The sequence below is a fragment of the Pteropus vampyrus genome, unplaced genomic scaffold (assembly GCF_000151845.1).
Source record: "Pteropus vampyrus isolate Shadow unplaced genomic scaffold, Pvam_2.0 Scaffold876, whole genome shotgun sequence".
Taxonomy (NCBI): Eukaryota; Metazoa; Chordata; class Mammalia; order Chiroptera; family Pteropodidae; genus Pteropus; species Pteropus vampyrus.
Genome location: NW_011889657.1, coordinates 218,267 through 243,237, shown reverse-complemented (window position 1 = coordinate 243,237; position 24,971 = coordinate 218,267). Strand labels below are relative to the sequence as shown.

The following is a 24,971-nucleotide window of genomic DNA, read 5'->3' as shown; positions in this document are numbered from 1 at the left end:
CTGATAATACTGGTTTTATTCATTTGATATATTCGTACATATTCATTTTGTATATTTTTTTATGTATCGTAAATTTTGCAGTAGAACAATTTATAAAAAGACTAGTCATGTAGAGGATGGTGAGAAGAAAATTCAGGATCAGTATGGATAAAAGCTTTCAGGAAGGAACAACTTTATCAAGTATGAGTATTAGGGGGGAAAAAATCTCAAGCATAAGATGGTCCAAAGTTTCCTATTCTTACTCTCCCACCCCGTTGCCATCTCACATTTTTTTTTATATTGCCAAGGTATGTTTTCATGCATGGTGACATATAATAATTGTTTCATGCTTTATTATTTGGAAGTCTTTTATTCTCTTCTTTTCTGATGTAAAATCTTATTTGCTGCTTCTAGGTCATAACTTTTGTGCAGAAGGACCTAAATGTGGTGAAAACTCAGAGTGTAAAAACTGGAATACAAAAGCTACTTGTGAGTGCAAGAATGGTTACATCTCTGTCCAGGGAGACTCTGCCTACTGTGAAGGTTAGTATGCTATTTAAAGAAGTCACTTGTGAGAAATGTGTTCCTGGTGGCTGTGGTCGAAGATTGAAAGCCATCACTTGGCTCTTGGGATGCTATAAGAAATTATATCAGTTACTTTGTGTATTCTGTTCTCCTCCCACCCCTGCCCCCCGGCCGCCCCCACCACCAGGCTGCTTAGTAGTATGTGAAAGCAAGACCTTCGAAGGTAGTTATGAAACAGGAAAGCAACAAAAGCAGTAGGGCCATATCAAATTCCACATTCTGCTGTCGCCGTATTTAGCAATCACCAGCAAAACCATAAACGTATTTTCTGTTGTCTTATTTGAGTAGATTGTCATCTCCAAGTTCAATTAAATGTTATGTGATGGATCCTCTTTTTGAAAGATGCTTTGATACTAGTGTACAGTCAACTGCCATCGTCTTCAGTTACCAAGCTCAGAAATTTTTTTCAGTTGTGTGTGTTTTTAAAAATTTTATTAAGTATATAGTCCGTTGGTTAGACGTTTATATAGTTTATGAAATGATCCCCCTGATTGCTCAGTTGTGTTTCTTAATGGCTGATTCATGGGTTGCTAATTTCCAAACTCTACTAAAAGTCACAGTAACAGATGGACTCGTAACTTTGGCACATGGACTGATGCCATTTTAGTGGGTTGGAAGTCTCAAGCATCAGTAAGCCTCTGTTTCCACTCCAGAGAGCAGAACAGCTCCTCTTATGTGAACCTCTCTTTCCAAGTTCAGCACTCCACCCTGCTGGTAGCAAGCATAGCACACCCTTGTTCTTTTAATATACCAAAGGAGCAGAGATTAGCTCTGACTCTGGTTGTTGTGTGTAAACACCCTAATATCTGAGCCCATCCATTCTCAGGTGCTCACTGGCTCCCTTCCATCAGTTTGGAGAAGTTCTGATAGGCAAAATGATGGCTCAGTTGTTTCTCTGTCCTAGTTGGACCCAGCTATTCATCTCCACTAACAATATGCTGAACCTAGATGATCCGTTAATGATATAGGTAGAATGAATGCTACAAAATCTTGGTCACTCTCCTCCAGTTGGTTTGGTTCTCACATGGGTCAGCTATTGTCAAGGTAAAGACAATGGATGACAATAATGGCGAATTCCTTTCCATTCTGCTGTTTTATATGGTTGACCTTTGCTTAACTTTTTGGCTTTGACTAAAGACCTCTTCAGTTGTTAAGGAAATGTGTCTAATCACCACTAGAGCTTAGCTGGTATGTAGCCTCTGTTTTTCATTTCTTCTGGAAGACTCATTACTGCTTTGGTTTTCATTAGCATTACAGTTTTTTCCCTCTCTTTTTCACCTTTTTAAAAAAATTTCCTTTGCCTACCTTTATAGATTTGAGTTTGATTAGGGAGACATGCCACTTGGGAGCATGAAATTGCCCCTTTAGATATGAACTTTTCATCTACCCCTTAATAGCATGTTGCTTATTGTCAGTTTTGGAGAAGGGATGATTTTAATACTTCACATTAATATTTTTTAAATATCTTTATGTATTTTCTATTTTTTTGGTCAGAAAATTAGTGTAATTTTAAAAATTAAAAAAAGTGAATATTTTCCTCTTCATTCACTATGGAAAAATCTTACAAGCCAAGTAATGGTCTAAAAAAATTTATTTCTTATCTTCTATATGTGGGCATAGACTATGAACAATGATAAAAATGATAGAACCTCAAAATAATTTGAATTCTGTTTCTATCACTGGCAGACCTTTTAGTTGTCTATTTGAGACCAGTACATCCACCATTCCTGGCTTCTCTTAGCTACTGAAACCTAGCAGAATTTGGGAGAAAATGGCTGAAAATTGCTGGTACAAATGCTATTTGGGTTTCTTTAATTCTGTTCTCATTGACCATTTTCTATTGCATAAAATCAACTCCACAAGGAGCCATTTGTGATAGTAAATCTGCCCTTTGTGCGTGAGGCCTTATTTTATTCATTATGTTGAGTGATTTCAGGTCTGAATCACTGTTTCGCTGGACATACTTACTCCCAGCTCAGGGTATATGCCTGGCCCTAGGTCAGTGTGCACAGTGGTGCCACCCAAGTAATGGTTATGTCTTCAGGCTTCAGTCACTTCTCTGTTATCATGGAGACTTTCCAGAAGTTCCAGAGGCCTTGTTCATGGAGAGAAGAATAGCACCTAAGAAGGAATAACTAAGCATTAAAGCTCATTTATGGTATAAGAATGAGACTCAGGGAGTAAGGCAGGGGCCAAATACTGGGCATCTGGATGGGATGCATTAACTAAGCAGAGCGAATACCAACATTTAGAGCAAATGCTCTTTTCTCTTTCCATTTTGCCATCTTTAGCACCTTGGACTTTGGGCTTATTTTCCTGTGGTCGCATGATGGCTGACATAGCCTCAAGCATGGTGTCCTCACACCAGTGTCCAAAGGAAGGAAGGGGCAGAGGTTAAAAATCTGTCTGTAAGGTTCTGTTTTTTTTTTTTTTTTTTATGTTTAAAAAATGTCTTTCCTAGAAAGTCCCTCGTAATCACCCCTGCCTTCCCCACCATGCAGAAGACTTCTGTTGTTTCATTTTTCAGACTTGGGTTCATCTTCCCCATCCCTATACCAGTGTTTGAGAAAGGTGAGTGAGATGACTGTCACTGGTTCGGGCTGTGTTCAGCCTGTGGAGGTGGAGTAGAGATATCCCGTCCCTGAGACCAAATGATCTTTGCCCTTTTCCTGAACCAGTTAGGATTGTGGCAACAGGAAGAGTGTAGTTTTGGGCGGGCAGAAAGCTATGTCTACTCCATTTTTTGATGATTAAATTTAGTTTGTGGCCATTTCCCCAGCTCTGTCCTCATAATTGCCCTCTGGGTGGTCTGATAGACAAGATTAGAGGTTGCCAAGTACCCACCTGTGTACTGGAGGACTGAGTTCGTTTTCTCATCGCATATGAGAGAGAAGTAGATACTTACAAACTGCTTCAGGAAAGTTACTTTTTACTCTGAGTAAATGGAGCGAAAATGACCCACATTGTAAAAACCATGATGAACAAGACTGGCTAGCAAATTAAAACAAAATATTACGCATTGTTCAGGCTATCTTGAAAAGCCTATTCAGGCTCTCAGTGGACAAAGAAGCACAAAAAGCTTTCAATTTTCTTAACATCCTAGGGTAGTAGCAGAGATATGGTGTATTAAGGACTCCTGCTTTGCAGAGATTGTGTTAGAAACTGCCATAGAGAAGATATCGGAACTCCTAGCAAATCAATAGAAGATAATAAGACCCTTTGTCACATACGGTACAATTCACAGGAGGTCATTTGATTTTGCCTGGTCTGACTGAAGCAGGAATGTTCCCCATATTGAAAACTGCTTTAGTTGGACTTTGGTGTTTTATGAATCTAGTATGCTGAGGCTTTTTGCCTTCCTGATGACATTTTCAATGAATTGGTCTTAAATAGTTCCTGATACATTAGCTTAAATTACAGGTAGTGTCTGAGGAAAGTATAGTAATTGGGGTCTACTCATGATCTTACCTTTTGAATGTGGAGTCTACATAAATAGTCTCATAAACTCTTTCTTCCCATAGTAAAATGTTATTTAGAAGAATAAAGAACAATGTGATATATATATCATGCAATCTGCCAGGCATGGAAAGTACTACGATTAGCATTAAATGATAATACTTTCTACTTACAGAGTGCTCTGAGGATTTCAAACTCATTTTATATACAGTGTACTCTTTGAGCCTTATAATAAATCTGTGAAGAAAGTAGCAACATTGGCCACGGTAATGCCATTTACCAGTGTGGACATTAAGACTCAGAGAAATGAAGTAAAGATAATATTCAGCTTGTTTCTGTTCTAGTGTTTTATGTCCTGACTAGTGTTGCACTCGACCTCCCCATCCCCACCCTGTTCCAGTGTTGTGTTTTCCCTCCTGATCTGATGAAATATGAGTAGATGTGAAACGTACCATTTCAGAGTAGCTCTAAGAGCTATTGCAGAGTTCCACCTCATTCTTTTATCTCTCTAACACAAAACTGGCAATGTTCCAGAGCAGGGCTGGGGTCCCAGAATGAAGATGACGTGGAGTAGTGTGATAAATGACAGGTGATGGACATATGGCATAAGTGAGAAATAATTGTGGAAATCATTGAAAATTTGGAAGGTGCAAATATTTGTTACCTTTGCATAACTTACTCTAAACCTATTGGCATACCTGCTTGGATTACTTGATCCAGATTTTGTGGTTTCAGAAAAATATCTTTTGACCAGTGCTCATGACCAAAAGCAGTTTTTTATAGAGGAAGCATTGAGAGTTACTAGAAAAAGTACAAATTGTGTGGATCATTAATAGTCTGCTGTGGTGCTGGTGCCAGGCAATAGATTTTTTTTTGCAGACCACAAGTTGTAAATTAGTGCTTTGTTATGGCCAATTCCAACATGGTAAATTGGATTTCCCAATTAAGATGATAATGAGACAGTGCATGTTAAAAACTTAGCAAATCTTCTGGTATTCACTAAGCATTTAATGAATCACAACAGTATCATTATCATCAGCTTATATCATTAATGTTTATAATGATCCTTCTTGGAATTGGAAGAGTGTGTACTCAATGAGGCCAGTACTTTGAGAAAGTGGGTTTCCCACGTCTATATCTTTTGGGAGAATTGGCAGGTGGCAGGGGAAATCGTTCTTACGACCAGGTTTTGTCAGTCCTGCCAGGAGCATATTGTTGACAGTGGAGTACCAAGCATAATAATTTATAAAGATGAAGTCATTTCTTTTTTGGAAAAATGCTAGTGGAACTATATTCAAGGAAAAACATGAGTGGAGCTGTACCAAGCATCATAATTTATAATGATGAGGTCACTCCTTCCATGGAAAACCACGAGCGAAGCTGTATTTAAGGAGCTGTGTTGTGGAACAAAATTACCTGTATGGATATGAATGTAATAATTTCATGTCACAAAAGCTACTGAAATGTCCGAGACACAGCAACTGATTAGCAAGGTGATTTATAATTTCTTTCACATGACTGGAGTTGACAAAGGGTGTGAACTTTGAGTGTTAAGAGGCTGGGAAAGTGGTGGATAGGTCAGAGTTCAAACAGAAAACAGATTCAGAATAGCTAAGGGGTAGGTATTTATTAGCTGCAAAGGCCGACATGACTGTTTTGCCATAGAAATGCGACCCTGTAAATTCTTGATTAAGAGAATGTGTGGGAAAATGGCTCATATGCTTAATTACACTTCTAATTATTCAAAGATTGATTAGGTAACTCTTGTTTTGAATTTTTGCAAAATGCATGAGCCTTGTGATCTACATAGTCTGACTTATGCTCAAATCTGGACTTCAGTCTCCTGAAGTCCTACTTTGGAGAGCATGAGGATCAAAAGCCTGATTTTATTATTCATTGTAATAAAACTTTAACTGTAAACTTGCTCCCATTTATTTATAGGATTCAGAATGCTTAAGAATACCTTGTGTTTTTTTTAAAATTTGTTTAGGCTTCATTGTAATGGAGAGATCCTCTGGTACCTAGGTATCTGTCACCTCCTCCCTCAGCTTTCCAAGACAGAAATCTCTAGCCTTTGTTTTGCTTATAATAACCCACAGGTCACCTCCTTCCCAGCAGCAAATATAAGTGAGCTTTGTTCTTGGGCCTGGCTTTCCTCTGCATCTGCTATTTTTTATTTCCAAGGCTACTTTGCAAAAGCATCTATTCAGTCCATGTAATGCTGAAATGCTGCCTGCTCATTGTATTCCATGTTGACTGCACAGTTGTTATTTGCTACAGATTGGCATTCTTCACCACATGGCAAGAGAAATTGTAGCTCTCCCTTAATTTTGACAAGAAGGGGATTATTTTTAAAACTTGTTTTGGTCACTCAATAGCAAAAAATGAAACCATCCATTTAAAAAATGGGCAGAAGATCTGAATATATATTTTTCCAAAGAAGAAAGACAGATGGCCAATAGGCACATGAAAAGATGCTCAGTATCACTAGTCAGGGAAAAGCAGATCAAAACCACACTGAGATATCACTTCACACCTGTTAGAATGGCTATTACCAAAATGACAAGAAGTAACAAGTGTTGGCAAGGATGTGAAGAAAAGGGAACTCTCATGCACTGTTGGTAAGAATATAAATTGGTGCAGCCATTGTGGAAGACAGTATGGAAGTTTCTCAAAAACATTAAAAATAGAACTACCATATGATTTAGAATTTCTACTTCTAGGTATCGTTCTGAAGAAAATGAAAATACTAATTAGAAAAGAGATCTGCACTCCCATGTTTATTGCAGCATTATTTACAATAGCCAAGAAGCAACTTAAGTGTCCATAGGTAGATGAATGGATAAAGAAGATATGGTGTATATATACAATGGACTATTATTCAGCCAAAAAAAAGATGAGATCTTGCCATTCACAATAACGTGAATGGACCTTGAGAACATTATGCTAAGTGAAATAAGTGAGGAAAGATGAATACTGCATGATCTCACTTCTATGTGGAATCTAAAAAACAGAACCAAGCTCATAAGACAAGGAGAATGGATTGATGGTTGCCAGAGTGGGGTTGGTGAAATGGGAGAAGGGGGTCAAAAGGTAGAAGCTTACAGCTTTAAAATTAATGTCACAGGGATGTAACTAACATACAGTATGGTGACTATAGTTACTAATACTGTATTGTGTATTTGAAGTTGCTAAGAGTAGATCTTAAAAGTTGTCATCACAAAAAATTTTGTATAACTATATGTGATGATGTTAAATATACTTATTGTGATCATTTTTCAATGTATACAAATATTGAATCATATTGTACAACTGAAACAAATGTTATATCTCAATAAGAATCTTTTCAAAAATAGTTTTTTTAAAGAAATTTTATTTTATTATTAGTTTCAAGTATACAATACATTGGTTAGACATTTATATAGTTTATAAAACAATGCCCCTAATTGCTCTTTCTCTCCTCTGGCTCTTCACCTAGCCATTACAGTAACTGCATTCCCTATGCTGTGCTCCCCATCCCTTTGACCATCTATCAACTACTGATTTGTATTCCTTTAACCCTTCACCCTTTCTCCCAGCTTCCCAACCCCCCTCCCCTCTCTGGCCATCACCAGATTGTCCTCTATATTGGTGAGACTGTTTTTGATTAGTTCTTTTTGTTCCTTAGATTCTGCATATAAATGAAATCATATGGTATTAAAAAATTGTTTTGGTCAGCTGCTTGTAGAAATAAAATTCTCTGGGGCTTAACACAATAGAAGTTTTTACTTTCTTTCATTTGGACTTTCAAATGGATGGTCTTGGTTGACAGGTAGCTTTCCTCAAAGCTGTGATTCTGGGACCCAGGCTTCTTCTCTCTTTGGCTCTGCCATGTACAATATATGGCTTCCAAGGTTGCCGTGGATAGTGGAATGTATTAGAAGGTGATATATGAGAGGTTCACATGGGCGAGGGCTGGCCACATTCCACTGGCCAGAACTTAGTCACTGACCATACTTAACTGCAAGAGAGATAGATAAATGTTGTCTAGCTCTGTGCCCAGGAGGAAAAAGAATCCTTTTTGGTGAATAGTTTTTCACTCTTGACACAGTTAATAAATGAAAAAATCTGCCTCGTGAATTTTATGCATTTTCTTATTCCCTGTGTCCCACCAAATGGTCCTCTGGCTTCCGTTGATTGTATTAGAACTTGCTCATTTGGAAATTAGATAGGATTTAACTAAACTTCTTTGCATTCTCTCCAGGCTTCCCTGTGCCTCCCACTGTATTGTTTCATCTGGATTTGTTCTATCTGTAGTGTAACCCCATTTCCCTAAGAGACCCCATCTTTTCTTTCCAACAAAATTCACAGCCTCTCATGTGCTGCAATCCTGAATTTTATGCTAGGAGGGAAGCAGTTCATGGAATAAGCTGACACACACTCGTAAATGATTGATATCCAGATAATGTTCCCACAGGTAAATGTATTCTTACAATAGGATGCTTGTTAATTAAGAAAACCCTCAAACTGTTAAATTTCAAGAAGCATGGAAAAAGAAAGTGAAAAATTAAAGCAATGCGAATGTGGAGGTGAGAGCTCGTAGGCAGTGAGTCTAAGCAGATTTTCCTTGCCTAGAAGTTGTCCTTATAGTCAGCTATCTCCAAGTATTTGTTTTCTACCATTTTCTCTGCCTCCAATTTTTTTCTTGACAACTCCCAGGGCAGTGACGGAGTGAAAGAACACTGAACTAAGGATAAGGAGATCTTGATTGATCTTGGCCCTACCACTTACCAGCTGGGACCTTGGAAAGTCAATTGTTGTGTGTCTTGATTTTCTCATAGTCCGACTAGGACATTTAAACAAGGGTTAAATAGTACCAGTTGCTTCTAAAGGTTAAATAAGATATTGAATGTGATAGCATTTTATAAATACTAAAGCCATGTAGCTCTGTACTATAACACTGCTTATGAGGCTAATTATATAATTGGACATTATATAAGTGTCCATCATTATAATAACAATAAATGTTATCATCATTTGCAGTACTTTGAATAGAACTTGGCCTTCAGCTATTCAGGGTTGATATATACATATTCTCTCTCTATATATATACATATACACACACACATATACATACGTATATATGCACGTATATATATTATGTATGTATATGTATATGTGTGTGTATATATATGTATATAAAATTGTCTGATGGTTAATTTTAGGTGTCAACTTGATGGTATTAAGGGATGCCCAGATAGCTGGTAAAATATTATTTCTGAGTGTGTCTGTGAGTGCGTTTCTAGAAGAGATTAGCATTTGATTCAGTAGACTGAACAAAGAGATCTACTCTCACCAGTGTATGCAGGTATCATCCAATCTGTTGAGAGCCTGAATAGGAAAAAAAAAAAGCAAAGGTAGGGCAAATTCTTTCTCTTTTTTTCTTGACTTGGAATATCTTATTTTGCCCTGAAATGTTGGAGTTCCTGGTTCTCGGGCCTTCAGACTCTGGGACTTAAACCAGCAGCCTGCTGGTTCTTAGGGTGTTGAACTTGAACTGTGCTGCACAACCTGCTTTCCTGGTTCTCCAGCTTGTAGATGGCAGCTTGTAGGACTCCTCAGCCTACATAATGGTGTGAGACAATACCTATAATAAATCTTTATTTGTATGTATCCTACTGGTTCTGTTTCTTTGGAGGACCCTAACACATCTACAAACATATATATTGAGCCACTGTGTTCTGTTGAGCCCTCTTCTAGTTAGTCATTATAGAATTTATAGAAATAGTGCTACATGCGGTAATTCAGGTGAATGGCACCCACTGGAATTATACAGTATAAAGTCTGAAAGATTGTATATAGTGTCCCTACCAAGGGCATAAAGAAGAGTCAGACCTAGAATTTTGTCTCATTCTTTCAGCAAGCATTAATTTAGCATCTACAAAACATAATTTAGGGCATAAAGAAGAGTCAGACCTAGAATTTTGTCTCCTTCTTTCAGTAAACATTAATTTAGCTGGGTCCTGTGTTGGATTCCAAGAATTAAAAGATGATTAAATAAATCATAGATCCTATCTTCAAGAAGCTCACAGACTAGAGGAAAAGAGAGAGCCTTGTAATCAGATGATGAAAATGAGATAGGGTTTGTTCTATCCTAGGATTTTAGTAGTGTCTGACTTAGGAGTACACTGGTGGGAGGGATGCATCCTGCCAATGGGAGTCTGCACAGGCTGCCCAGAGGAGGTGATGACATTCGAGTTGAGTCCTTAAGAATGAGACAATGTTCAGGATGAGGCGTGAGGGAAGGCTATCCACAGCAGTGGGGATCAGCATGCATAAAAGTACAAAATGTAAAGTTGAGCATGGCTGGAACATAAGTTTGGTAGATGAGAATTAAGATGTGGCTGATGGTCAGATGGTGAAGAGCACTGCAAGCATGTGGATGAGTTTCAGTTTTATCCTGTAGGCCAATGAGTACCCTTATGGGATGCAGGGGTCACAACAGGTGAAAAGATTGGATCCATTGAGATATAGGGAAATATTGTAACTTTCATTTATGTTTATTTACATCTCGTTCTTTTAATTTTTTTGGTATAAGTTTTATAGTATACATGATATATTAGTATAATAGTACCTGTACATATTTTATTAAATAGGTAAATATTTTCATATAGGAGATATATGCCTCCAAATCATTATCAATATAATGCATCACCAAGGACAGAAATCACTGCTGTAGATTGCAGAGGATCTCATAGAGGGTCTGAGATGGGAAGGACATTTTGGATTAGTATGTTAGGAAAGTCATGCTCATGGCCACATGGAGGCAACATTGGCTGGGGTGATGCTGAAGGCAACATTGCTTGAAAAATTGATGTCTCCGCGAGTTCTCAGGCTTGCCTACGGTGGGCCGAAGATAAATCATCAAAATCATCAAGATGAGGTTCTCTGGCCTTGCTTGGTGCCTTTCCCCAAATCCTTGCAGACACATTATGTCTGATTCTTAACTATTACTTCCCTCTGAGAGCTAAGAGCTGCATTTTCCCAGGTGAATCTTTCTTGCTCTGCTCTTTGGCGAATCTGTCAGGGGCTGGACTGTACCCAGAGGCCAAACCTCTGACAATGGCCTTAGGTTATTTTCCAATGATGTACTTTCACCTTAAGAAGTCACATTGAGACATCTTTTAGCTCACCATACTGTACATTAGGACGTTAAAGCGTCTCCTTGAAAGACATTATACATATGTTATGTATAGTATTTAGTGCTTTTATGTAACAAAAGGAAGAGAAAATTTAAAAGAAAGGATAAAAAAAAAAAGGCCCTGCTCACTTTTTAGGGACAAATCTAATTTTTAGAGCTTTAAATGAAAGTGGAAATTTAGTCAATTTAAACTTTTTTGGTTATTTAAAACATAACTCTTGATTTTCTCCAAGATGCCTAATTCCTAGACAGTCTTGAGAAGGAAGTTTTAATTATGCCCTTGCTGTTGTGACTGGTATGGTGCCTTCTGCGACTTCTGATACTTGGTGATGTTTGTCTGGGTAAATGAGAATTATACACTCAAAATAATTAGGGAAAAATAGGAATAGTGGAAATATTGGCTTGGATTTGGGGTTCTGGGTTAGGAATTCTGGCTCTAACATTTTGTGAACTTAAATAGGGAACTTCACTGAATTTCCACTTCGTAAAGTTAGTGTGCTAATACTTAGTCTTTATTAAGATTTACTATAAGAACTCAAATGAGCAAAAAGGTCTAAGGCAGGATTTAGTATAAAATAGGATTTTAATAAATGCTAGGTTTGAGTGTAATAAACGTTCAATTTGATATAATTAAGTCTTATATAGTTCAGTACTCTGTCAAGTGAGTAGTAAGGAAGGAGAGGGCTAAATCCGGGAATGAACAGAAAAGATGCCATAAAAGAGGGGTCTTGAAAGGTTAGAACAACAGTGACTGTGAAGAATGACAAATAGTATATATAGTATGGGGTGCTGTGGGTGATTTAAGCTGAGACCATAGGATGAGATGGAGTTAGCGAAAGTAGAGGTGGATGAGGAGATTAATGCAAGAATTGAGAACAGCATCTGTGAAGACCTGGAGGTTCAAGAGAGCAAAGGAACATTTAGTTTGTTTGGAAGGGGAGATGGCAAGTGGTGAGTACAGAGGGAGGCAGAATTAGGGGGCTTTGTAGGCTTTATGAACTTCGGATTCTACTCTAATGACAATGGGAAGTTGTCGAAGGGTTTTAAAAAAGATTTGTATTTCTGAAAAATCATTCTGGCTGCAGTGGAGGATGGAATGTAAAGCAAGGCAGGAACTGTAATTGTCAGTCTGCTGGAGTAATTTAGGCGAGATGTAGTGGTGAACGTGGAGGTGCAAAAAGGGCAGGAGGCGAAAACGACAGGATTGCTTGACTGATTAGATCGAGGGGTAGATTGCATACTATGAGAGTGAATTTAGAATCAATCCTCTGGTTACTTCTCCTATATCAAATCAAACTCTAGTGGCTGACTTTGTGGCTTCCTCCTCTGGGCTCTGATAGCACTTCATTTAAACCTTTATTAGAGTGCCCATCACACAGGATCTTAATTACTTTTAAAAGATGTTTTGTAGGTTAAGAGCTATTCAAAGGCCAGGGTTGTGGGTGATTGATCTTTGTATCACCAAGTTGCAGTCTAGGGCCCAGAACATAGTAGATTCACAGGCATACTTTAGAACGAACTGATGAATAAACAAAGGCATGATTCCATGAATAAACTTTCGTGCTCCATGGCTTATTTCCAGTGAGACATTTAGCATCTCGTAGCGAGATCTCGTTAATTTCTCTTCCAATTTTTAAAAAAAATTTTTTTTAAATTAAGTTTATTGGGGTAACATTGGTTAATATAATTATATAATTTTCAGGTGTACATTGTAATTTGACATCTGTATATTCTATTGTGTGTTTACCACCCAAAATCCAGTTTCCTTCAGCTACCATATATTTAGTCCCCTTTACTCATTTCACTCTCCCTCTCCTCCCTATATTTAACTCCCTTTAAACGTCTACCTACCCCCTCCTCTTACAGCCCCCGCTCTTCTGGCAACCAACTACTCTATAGTCCATGTCCATGAGTCTCTGCTTGTTTGTCCTGTTCTTTTGTTGCTTTTAGGTTTAGATCCCACATACAAGTGATATCATGTGATTTTAAACCTTTTCTGTCTGGCTCATTTCGCTTAGCATGATTATCTCGAGGTCCATTCATGTTGTTGCAAATGGCAGTATTTATCTCTTCTTATGGCTGAGTAATATTCCATCGTATATATGTACCACAGCTTCTTTAGCTAATCATCTATTGTAGGACACTTTGGTTGCTTCCATGTCCTGGCCACTGTGAATAATGCTGCTATGAACAGTGGTGTGCAAATATCTTTACGGATATGAGTTTTCAAGTCTTTGGAGTAAATACCCAGTATAGGGATTGTTGGATCATATGGTAGATTAATTCTTAGTTTTTTGAGGAATCTCCATACTGTTTTCCATAGTGGCTGTGCCAATTTGCAGTCCCACCAGCAGTTCTCTGCATCCTCTCCAACATTTGTTATTACTTGTCCTATTGATTATAGCTATTCTAACAGGTGTGAGATGGTATCTCATTATGGTTTTGATTTACATTTCCCTAATAGCTAGCCATGTTGAACATCTTTTCAAATATTCATTGGCCATTTGTATGTTCTTTTTCAATTTTAAATGGGAAACAGCCCCTTTGAAATGTGTGCCAATTATGGCTTGCACATCCTTACAAGAACCTTCCCTTTCTCCTTTCGGTATTGAAAGGATTTGCAGAAAGCCCCATGCTAGCTACTCCTTCTAAGGAGATGCTGTAGAGATTCATGGACTTTTCCCCATTCATTTCTGGATATTTATCACTTTTCTTGCTGCTGTTGAATGCTGAGTTTTATCTTTTAATGCTGATACCTAGATCCTTAAAATTCTAATGGAAACTTCTCTCAGCTGAAGAAATCTGGTATATCAGATAGATTATAGTTCACCTGCTTCCAGCATTGTGCAAATTTACATTTTGCATGACTGACAAAGTGATACATTTATTTGTTTAGGGTTCTCTTTACAAGCACCAGATTGTACGCTTCATGAGGGCCGAGATTGTTGCTTGTTTTATTCACTCTGTGTCCCTAGCACCTTGTACAGTGCCGGGCAGTGTGCTATGCAGGTCTTCATACTTGTTATCTTATTTAATCCTAAATGTCTCTCCTTGGTCAATAAGAAACCCAGCATCACACAGCAAGTAAATGACAGAGCCAGGATTTCATCTGAGATCTTCCTGACACAAAAAATAATTTACATAGTCCTATGGAATGATCCAGAGAAAAAGTAACTACAGTTGATTCCTGTTATACTTTCTTTATTTGCCAGGATACATCTGACGAGGTGTCCATTCTCTCCAGTTCTAGTGTAGGACAAATTTCTTACAAAGATGTAATATTTTCTCTGAATGTACATTTTGTCTTTCTGACACACCAACTCAGCATTTTACGGTGGACTGAGTAAACAGAGCATCCTTTCTCAATTGCAGACAAGTTGATGAATAGTAATTCTCAGAATCCTTGGGAATCTCAAGTTAGCTCTCCTTCCCTGGGCTCCTCTTTCGGGAGTCCAAAGGAGCAGGGTGATTTTCTCATCTTGAGGCTTCAAAACCTCATGTTGGTTTGAGCTATAGACTGTCAAAGGGAATATGTTTCATATGAAGTTTGAAATGCTTAAATTTTTAAAAAGATAACTGATTTTAGAACTTTTACAGACCTGGTATCTCAATCTACTTCTAAAAACATGGATTATTTCCCAAATCCCCTCTGATGAATTGCAACTCATTTGTAGTGAATGATTATTCACTATTATTAACTAATGCTATTCCCATAGTGGTAAGAATCAGAGGCTTTCTTCTAGTGTTTTTAGGCAATTTAAGTGCATCACCATCCTTTTACCTCAATCCAGTGGGAAGAACTTGGACTCCCCAGAGGACACAATAGAAATCTGTTTATTGCTTTAGTTCTGGTATAGCTCCAAAAATAGACTTTTCTTGTCTTTAATGGATGCAGGTTGGATTTTCACTTCCAAACATAATTTGTAAAACAATTTAGTATAAAACAGTGAATGTCTGCAACATGTAAAAATTGGCCAAACCACATGGCCACTTGGTATCTACAACCGCACCCAGCTTGTGGTTATCCACTGGTCACTGGGTATTGAAGCCTTCTTGAAACTCTAGAGGGATCACTTAAATGTTCAGTTGTATTTACTGTAGCATTCTTAAAGTTTATTCCATTTGTCCCAAGAAGGAAGGGAAAAATGATTCTTGGTTCAAGTTCATGTTTAAAATATGTCTAGACTGGTATCAAAATTGCATATAATGGCTTCGAAACCCCTTAGAAAACTGTGTTTAACCTAACATCTGTTTAACTTATTTGTACATGGAATCATCTTAATTAACACACAAAACCTACTATTCCATGTGACTATTCTGTGTAACACGTTTTAGGAAATGGTTGGTCCTTAATGTGTTTTACTACATAATTATAGGTTCTAGTAGTATTTACAGATCTGTAATTCCTGGAAATCTCTGGATATTTACATTGCAAATGTCAAAGTTTTTTTTTTATCATAACTATAGTGAGTTGTAAAAATTTAAGAAACTTTCTTTAATGCGAACACCTACAAAATCTGTTTCTCTTTCATAAATTGCCTGACCCATGCATTAAAAATTTATTTTTTTTGAATAATAATTAAGAGAGTGGTTCATTCACGCTACTTTCTCTTATGTGGTAAAGTTTGGGTGTGATGTTGCTGAATATGTGACCATTAAATATGTATATGAGTAGAATAAATAAAAATTTTCATAGTGCATTAAGTTCATAAGGTACATTAAAATATATCATTACATTAAAATATATCATTTCCTTACTCTCCTGTGAACTCTCATAAGGTATAGATTCACATTTTAAAAATATTTTGTAGATGAGGAAACTAAGGTCCAGAGAGATGCCTACAATGCAGAACCAGGTACTGAATCCAGTTACATGAAATCTTAATCCAGGTTTAGAGCTCTTTATGTTGTCCTCTCTTAGAACATACTCAGGGTGTTTATTGAATACTTACAGTGCACAAGGGACTCCTATTAGCATGGCGAGTAGGCTCCAAGAGGTCAGAGATTTTTGTCTGCATTTTTCACTGTGGAGTTTCTACCATCAAACCTCACCTGGCCCATAGCAGTTGCTGGATACATAATTTCATTGGACTGCATCAATGAACCAATGAATCATAGTCATTGTCGCTGCTAATATTTATTAATACATTGTATATAGATTTATATTTTAAATGCCTTACATGCTTTTTCATCATTTTTTTCATATTATAGCCTAATAAAAATATTACTGTTTTCATTTTACAGATGATGAAGTAAGGCTAGGAAAAGTCAAGTGGCTGCTTGTGGTTACCAAGCTATTTAAGTAGTAGAGTTAGATCTCGGATTCTACAATCCTAGTTTTCATTTCTGCAAGAGGGAATTGAGGCTAAATGTTATAATTAAACCTGTATGTTTTTATATCTATTCCAGTTGTTCCTATACCAAGCCACATCATTTTTTCTAGATCTAATTCAGCTCTGTGATAAACAAATGGGGATGATATTGCCATTATTCAATGATAGTTACCGTGCTTCACATTTTACAGGCAGGGTTTCATGTAATTCTCACAGCTATACAAGCTAGTTCCCATAAAACCGAGCCTTGGAGAGGATAAACGATTTACTCAAGGTTACAGTGTTAATAAATGGTATGCCAACAGCCCTAATCCAAGGCTGTGTTTGTCTCCATGAAAAAATAGAACAACAGAAACGAAGAGCAAGTATCAAAGAAACTTAATGACTTAAATGAAATTTGTTTTAATGTTTTGTCTGTTTTAATTTTTTCTTCTTGGAGTGGGTCCTGGGAGCATAATTTAGATACCTTAGATAGGGAAGAGTTTGGGCAACTCTTAATTCACCATCTTAGGCCACATAGCTAAGGACTCAAAGTACCCCCTCTTAGATTCAGGCTTGTTTCCCAGATCCCTTTTCCAGTCCCTTCCCTGTGGAAAACTTCATGGAAGAACCTAGCTGAATTTTCAGCCTGGACCTTTCTACCTTCCCACACTCATCCCTTCCTCCAGGACATGTCTGCTTCAGTTTCTTCCTACTCAGGTTACCCTGCAAAATTGGCTACTTCCGCTTAGCTGTCTGCTCCATTTTCCTTTTCCCAATTCTGCCAATTCGCTTATTTTCTAATTATTACCAACATTATTGATGCTTAGTGTGATAGGACATGCTGTTTATAATGGCCACAGGTAGTTGTACTTCAGAAGGGATGAATGGGATTTAACAGATCTCTAGCATATTTACTGGAGAAAGACAATTTAAATTAAAAGATTAATTGGAAATCTCTTAGGTGCACTTAGTTTCTGGCCTACTGAACCAAGTTCTTCTCTTAAAAGGTCAATGAGTTTTTCCATAATTTTTAGCTGCTCTGAGAAAGGAACTGTAAATCTTTCTGTTTATTTGCTTTATAAATCTCCCTTCAGCTCATTTAGTATGGGGCCGAACATAATAAATCTGTGACTTTATTTTAGAAGAAGAAAAACAAACCATGTTACCATAGAGGAAACCTGGTTTACTAAAACGGAAAAACTGTAATTGTCAATGCCTCCCAACAGAAGATTTTTGTGTGTGTGTGTGTGTGTGTGTGTGCGTGTGTGTGTGTGTGTGTGTGTGTGCGCACGCGTTATATTAGAAAAAAATCATGCTGGTGGGCCTTCTTGTGTTCTTGTCTATGTAAATAGCATATTTTACTATGTTTCCCAAAGGAATGGAATAATCTTTGCTTTGAAATATCTGCTTTAAGCCGAGTATCTTAATGTTGGATTCATAGAAAACATAGTCAGACCGATTAATATGTTCAGAAAATGGCTTATTCTGATTAATTGGAAGTTTTGATTATCTGAGGAGAAAGTCTTGGAATTTGTGTGCTTCTTTGCTGTTATAAAATGCTGTTTAAACTCCTGAATCCATTTTCTGACCTTAGCACATGGCTGTGTTCATTGCTGAATTTCTACCTTGTTGCTGAGGATGTGCACAGGGCATCCAGGCTAACTGCGGGCATCAATTCTCAGTCTCTTATTCATAATGCTAGGTGTTGAGGCTTATTGCTCCTAGTTGTGTATACTTGAGGATACATAAAGATGTCTTGAGGTTATTTTTGTGCCCTATTAATCATTCAGGCTGTTCTTCCGAAGGTGGTAAACAGCAAAGGAAGTGTGGGATCCTCTTGAAATCAGAGAGGATGTCTTTTTCATTATTGCATCTCCAATGCCTGGTATTGTTCATGCTACATTGGTTAAAAAGTGTTTTTTTCTAAATATCCAATGATTTAAAATAGACATATTTGAATCACTGAGGTTTTAAATATTTGGGGTAGTTGGTCTCTTTTTCTGCCTCCCCCTTTTTTGGTCCTGAGTTTACTGAGCACTTTTAGTTCTCAGGTACTCTGCTAGGTGCTAACAGTGCTGAGAAAGGAGGAGATGAACATGTCCTGACTCCATGTCACACGGATGCCTGTATATAGATCTTCTTATCCAACAGTCATAATGCACTCTATGGTAGATTTTATGATCCTAATTTTTAAAAGTGAGGACATAAATCCCAGAAAGATTGACATTAAGGTCAGCCCATATATACTTATTCGAGTATCCTTGTGGTCCCGAATGTTGCGGAGCAGCTGAATCTCTTAGGAAGTTCAGTTTCCTGGGACCCTTCTTAGACCCAGAGTCAGAGCAAAATCTTTAAAGGTCCTAACAGCTGAGAAGTTTGTGATGTATCCCTCCTCAAATTAATTATTTTTGAAAATAAAATTATAGGAATAAAGAGATCCTATAAAGCTCTTAACTTTTCTTAGGATAACTACTTTAGAACTTTAAAAATATTAGATATCAATTTATCCTCAAAGCTATCTCCCCCTTCACCCCCACTGTGCCCCCCATCCCCTTCCCTTTGCTTTCCTGATGCCTTTCCCTGTAGTCTGACTACTGGGTAACTCAGTAATTTCCAGACCACAGGATTCCGATACACAGTTCACCAAATATTTCAGGTTCTGCCCACTTCTAGGCATTAAATGTTTGCCATGGGATGTTAGTTTTGGCCAAGGGATTCTATCTAGAAAGACTATGTGTTGCTTTCAAGCCAGAGTATTTAATTCCTAAGAATCTCCAAAACTCTTTCCCTTTGACTTTAGCAATCAGCAGACCCGGATAAGGACTCTTTGTCAGGTTAGGCTTTTGAGAATTGCAAAGATCTGGGCCCCGCTGCTGACCTGCTATGGACATGTAATATGAATGAAGTTAACATTTGTTGTTTTAAGCTACTGAGATATCAGGCTAGTTTGTTATTGCAGCAAAACCCGTGATAGCTATATGTGGAAAGTACCATTCTGTATTATACAAAGCACTTGAAACTGTTTTAAAGGCTGAGTAGTATTTTGCTAAGCAGATAGGGAGAAAAAAGGCTGTCAGACTGAAGGAAAGATAAACAGCTGAGAAGTTTGTGATGTATCCCTCCTCAAATTAATTAAAAAAAATATATATTTTTGACACCTTTATCAAATTCTTAACATTTTTTGTTGTTGTTTTAGAAGTGATTTTAGAAGAGAGTGCAGAAGTTGAGAAAGGAATTGTAGTAGGGCCTGTGAATTGCTTATCTGTGGGTTTCTCAGGGCCCATCAAAGGCATGTATGGGTATGACAGAAAATAGGTTGGAGGGAGCAGGGCATGATATGATGGTGAAGTACAGTTGAGTAGTTTATTATATCTAGAATATGAATTATATGTGTGGGAGTGGTAAGTGATGAGACACTTTCAGTTATTAACTATGGTTATTAGTGCTTAGAATGCAGCTACTATAGAAAACAGTGCAGAGGTTCCTCAAAAAGTTAAAAATATAACTACCACATGATCTGGCACTTCCTTTTGAGAATATATCTTAAGGAAACGAAAACACTAACTCAAAAAATATCTGTACCTCCATGATCATAGCAGCATTATTTAATATCGTTCATTTTAGCAAGAGTCATAGAATTGAGTCTCATTTGTCTGGTCTGGGTCCAGTATTTGACCTTGAATCACTCCTAGTATCCACAGAGCTATATTGTACTGATTACCTAGTCCTGGGGCACAGCCCCGTGCCTGGAAAGTGACAGCTGGGTCACCTCTACTCAATCCATGTGTGAACCGAGGGTGGAGGAGAGATGGTTCCTCAAAGGAAACTCAAGGTATTGTGTCAGAAGAAGCGAGGCATAAATTCTGGGTAGGAAAAGACAATAGCTATCCTCTACTGTGATATCTTTTGATTTTGCAGTTGAGGGAACTGTAAAAATGATGATATGGTTGATAATGATTGGGTGGAGAAAGGACTGAATTGATATTTAGGAGAATGGGATTGAAATCCCCATTTGCTAACATCTGACTGTGTGATCCACTCCCCAAGTGCTTTAGTTGCCTTACCTGTTGAATGGATAGAATGATACTCTGTGAGATAGTGCTATGCAGGCAGTGAGATAACAGGATATTACCCATTTGGTATCTTTAGAGATTGTCCAGCCCTTCCATTTAATAGGTGAAGAGAGTTAAATGGCTTGACCTAGGTCAAACAGCCACTAAGGGCAAAACTGAAAGTGGAGTCTCTGTCTCTTGGCATTAAAGCCAGAATTTTAATAGCAGTTGTGAAAGCGTTCTGGAAGATTTTAAGATTTATGCCAATGTGATTTGCTATTTCTAAAAAGTTGTTTGTATGTGGAATTTTTGTTAATCAAATATTATAAAATGGGCAGAGCTTACTGCTTAAAGGATATCTATGGTTAATTTTTTAGAATCTCTTTATTTCATGAAAAATCTAATTTACTTTTGGTAAATATTTTTCAAAACCACTTTTACTTAAAGTCAGATCAACTTGTTATTTTAAGATGAAATCTCGATTTTCAATGTTTTTAGCATGATATAGTAAGAAGCAAACAAACTCTGGGATCAGAAAGAATTGGGCTTCAATTCTGGTTTGGATCCTATTAAGCTTTGTGAGTGTGGGCAAGTTATTGAGACTCTGAGAGCCTGCAGGTCTTCATCCTTGACAGTTTTATATTACTCCCCTCAGCAGCATTTAAAACTATTCAATTCTACCCCACCTGCACCTTAAAATACACTTTACTGTGACACAACATTCTGGAAGTCTTGCTCCCTCTCGATTCACATTCCTTTTCCCAGTCTTTCAATGATGGAGATCCTCAAGACTTGATCCTAGGTGTTGTCTCTATTCACTCCACCTGACTCCTGTTCCCCCCTACCTCATCTATATCAGTGCTTTGTTTGGCTCTGATGGATGAATGACTAACACCTTTAAACTAGACCCCCAGCTGAGACCTCTCATCCAAACTCCATGCCTGCATGTTTAATTGCATATTTGACAGTTCTACTTGGCTATCTCGAAGGCATTCAGATGCAACATGGCCAAAACAGATGTATTATCTCCCCTGGGAACGCCTGCTCCTCTTTCAGTATTTCCTCTTTGTGAGTGATAACACCAGCCGTCTTGATACACAAACCACAGATTTGTGAGATAGCCTTTATGCTTTCCTCTCCTTCACCCCAGTGTCCAATCCGTCACCAAGTTTGCTTGATATTATCAACTGAATATCTTTTCAATTCATCCACTTCCTGCCATATTCCCTGACTCCTGTTAGTCACAGCTTTTCTTGTCTCTCATCTCGACTTAGCAGTAGCCTCTTATCCTCCTTCATCTTGGCTCTAATTGGTTTTGCATGCTGCATATAGAGTAATCTTTTCCAAAATGCAAAATTGATCATGCCATTCCCATTATCCCTGGTTCATGGATTCCCATTGCTCTAAGGAAAAAGATGCAGCTTCATTGCAGGCCACAAGGACCTGTAGGGTCTTGGTTCTGGTCTCACTTTATATCATGCTCCCTCTTTCTCTCTATTTATACTAGATGTCTCTAACAATCTGCTAGTCCCTCTTCTGGCAGCATCCTTTCCCAATTACTTATAATTTTCACTTAGTTATCTTTCACCCTTTCATCAGGTCTTAGATCTGTTGCCATCTTCTCAGTTGACTTCACCACTGGGGTCAAATTTTGATTATACACTCTTCTAGGACCATATATCTTTCCTTTGCCGTACCCTCAGAATGCTAATTTTCTATTTACTTGCATGATTTCTTGATTATTCTAGTTATTTTCCCCCTGACCATTATATCCCTAGCACCTAATAAAGTGTTTGACATATTAGGTGAGATAATATTTTTATATCTTTTTTTTGTGTGTGTGTGAAAATGCATGATCACTGAAGCCAGATGGATCTGGATTTATAGCCTAGCTCTGCTTTTTACTTGTTACCTGACTTGAATGAATTACTTGAATTTGCTGGGTTCTCAGTTCCTTCATCTGTAAAATGTACTATAAGTTCTACTGCATAGGTTAGAATCAAATGAAATAATATAGTAAACCACCTAGTATAGCCCTTTCCTTCTCCCCTCCACTCGTCTTAGAATATGGTGAGATCTCCAAGTTTTTCTGATCTTTACAGCCATCTCCTTTGTTAGCCTGGGCTAGGCATCTGCATGACTCCTGCTTGATGCTATTCACTTCATTAGTGATGAGTCATCACTATCCCGTGTCCTCTCCGTGGTCCATGCAGAATCACATGGCATCTTAATGGCCAACATTTATGGCAATGGGCCATTTGCTGGGAGATGGGAGTAATTTGCTTAGTTTTGAAGGTACATTAACTCGCTTTGGTCACTAAGACTCAATGATTAAATTTCTTCTCGTAGTCCACAAATAGCATCTCTACTTGGACCTTCTTTGATTTCAAACCAAGTTTCAATGAATTTAAAAAGTCCATGTTGAATTGACAAAGTGAGTGGTTTCCTCCCAGTTGTTCTGATTCCCTCTGGTTGGATTAGATCAATTGCTTTCTGAAAAATATTAGTAAATAATTTTTGATCTGATTTACTTGATTAATGCACCAGAATGATTAAACTAGCAGCCTTGCATACTTGTGAATGAGAAGCATGGATGGCCATTAGGAGGATGATGAGTACAAATAAGGTTACTTTTTCATTAGATATATCCTGCTTCATTCCATAGAGAGTTTGAGGTGGCTTCCAAGAATAAAGAACAGTAAAATAGAAGAAATGAATTTTAAATTAAAATCCCAATAGGCAATGAAATCACATCTAGATTAGAAAGATAGGAAGAAATTTTATACCTGGATTTGTTGGCCATGGGCCTTATGTAATTAGTAAACTTGGGCTGCACATATTTTACTGAGCAAAAGAGGAACCATGGTCAGTTACAAATTCATATTGTCCATGCACAAACATTATGGTACTTCCTTAGAAGAAGAAGCCTTTTGAATTCGGGGCCAGGCTACTGCTGCCCGCTGTCTTGTGAGGCTTTACTCAATGACTTCGCCACTTTGACCTCTACTTCCTTCTTTGTCATGAAAAAGTTGAAATCAGAATCAGAAGTCATAAGCTGGCATCCTATGGGCCGTACTTGGTCTGCACACATTTCTCTCTGGCTTACAGGGGACTTTGGAGAGACCTTTAATTTGATGATGCCTCTTGGCACAGTTGCAGGCCTCTGGTTTGCCACATTCCCTTCCATTGTCTTTTGTGATACACCTGGTTCTCTTCTCTGGAAGCCAGGGAGTCCTCAGGAAAGCAGACCATGGGACACCTCAAGCTAGTCTCAGAGGAGTTTCATCAGGACTTTTCAGGGTCTCAGGACCCTCCTTTCACATTCTACAATTTTACAATCCTGTCTCAGGTCCAGTTTTCTCCCATGACATTGACTGCCCACATTCCAGATGGGAATGAAGGGGAGATTGTTAGAAAGATGGCACTTGTCAGCTGGCCACTGTCACCTTCACTCCTAACTGAGAGATGCTTATTTTGTTGGTCTTTCCCTGTCTTCCCCTGTGAGCCCTTGATAACTATCATCTTTAGCACCTGCTCAAGGACTCTGAAGGTTCAGGTTTTACCAGTGTTAGTGGCCCACAAACTTTAACCTGCATCAGAACCACTTGGAGTCAGATGGCTGGGCTCTATCCAGAGTTTTGATTCATTATTTCTGGGATGAGGCTTGATAATTTGGCATTTCAACAAGTTCTCAGGTAGTACAGCATCCTTCTCTCATTTCTGATGGCATGAACATGTTTTTAGAACCCCTGTTCTAGACATTTGGGCATCTTTTTATTATTTTTTTTAAAGCTTGCATCAATAAAACAAATGACTAGACATCATATATGCCTTACACTACAGTGATGGGGGAGTCTAGCACTCTCTAAGAGAATCACGGAATGCAGGTGTGGCCAAGTGGCTCTTTTTTTCCCCTCATTTTTTTTAACCTTATATAACATTATGTAAAACATTTTTCTATGTAAGTCTTCAAAAATTACAAAAATATTTATTATTTAACTGGATTGAAGAGTTAAGAGTTAAATATTTTAAAGAGTTAATCCAGAAGAAAACTGCAGAATATATAATGCAGGATTTGCCTAGTATAGGCATATGGTAGGCAATAATCAAAATGACTTTAGTAGATCAGAAAGAAACCCCATGGGGCCAAAATACTGCCTAGTTTTAATGAAAAAGGTTGAAGCCATTTTAATTAGAGTAGATGGCTTTAGACATAACTTATTTATTCTCCCTGTGTAAGCCTCAACTATTTGACCTCAGTTTTACTTATTCTTATTTAATAAACATTTATGTGGCCTGGACTCTGGAGACAGACTTCCCAGGTTGAAATCCCTCCTCTACCAGTTACTAGTTGTGGGTGTTGGACAAGTTACTTTTTTGAGCCTCACTTTTCCTCATCTGAAT

At 37.8% G+C, this 24,971-nt stretch overlaps 1 protein-coding gene across 1 annotated transcript in view; it reads left to right on the top strand.

Moving 5' to 3' along the window:
- LOC105309838 (protein kinase C-binding protein NELL1) overlaps positions 1 to 24,971 on the top strand; it is a 241,562-nt gene that overhangs the window by 38,052 nt on the left and 178,539 nt on the right. The window contains exon 7 of the mRNA XM_023526447.1: positions 394 to 522. Within this exon, the coding sequence (XP_023382215.1) occupies positions 394 to 522 (129 nt within the window). The remainder of the gene's footprint in view (positions 1 to 393; positions 523 to 24,971) is intronic.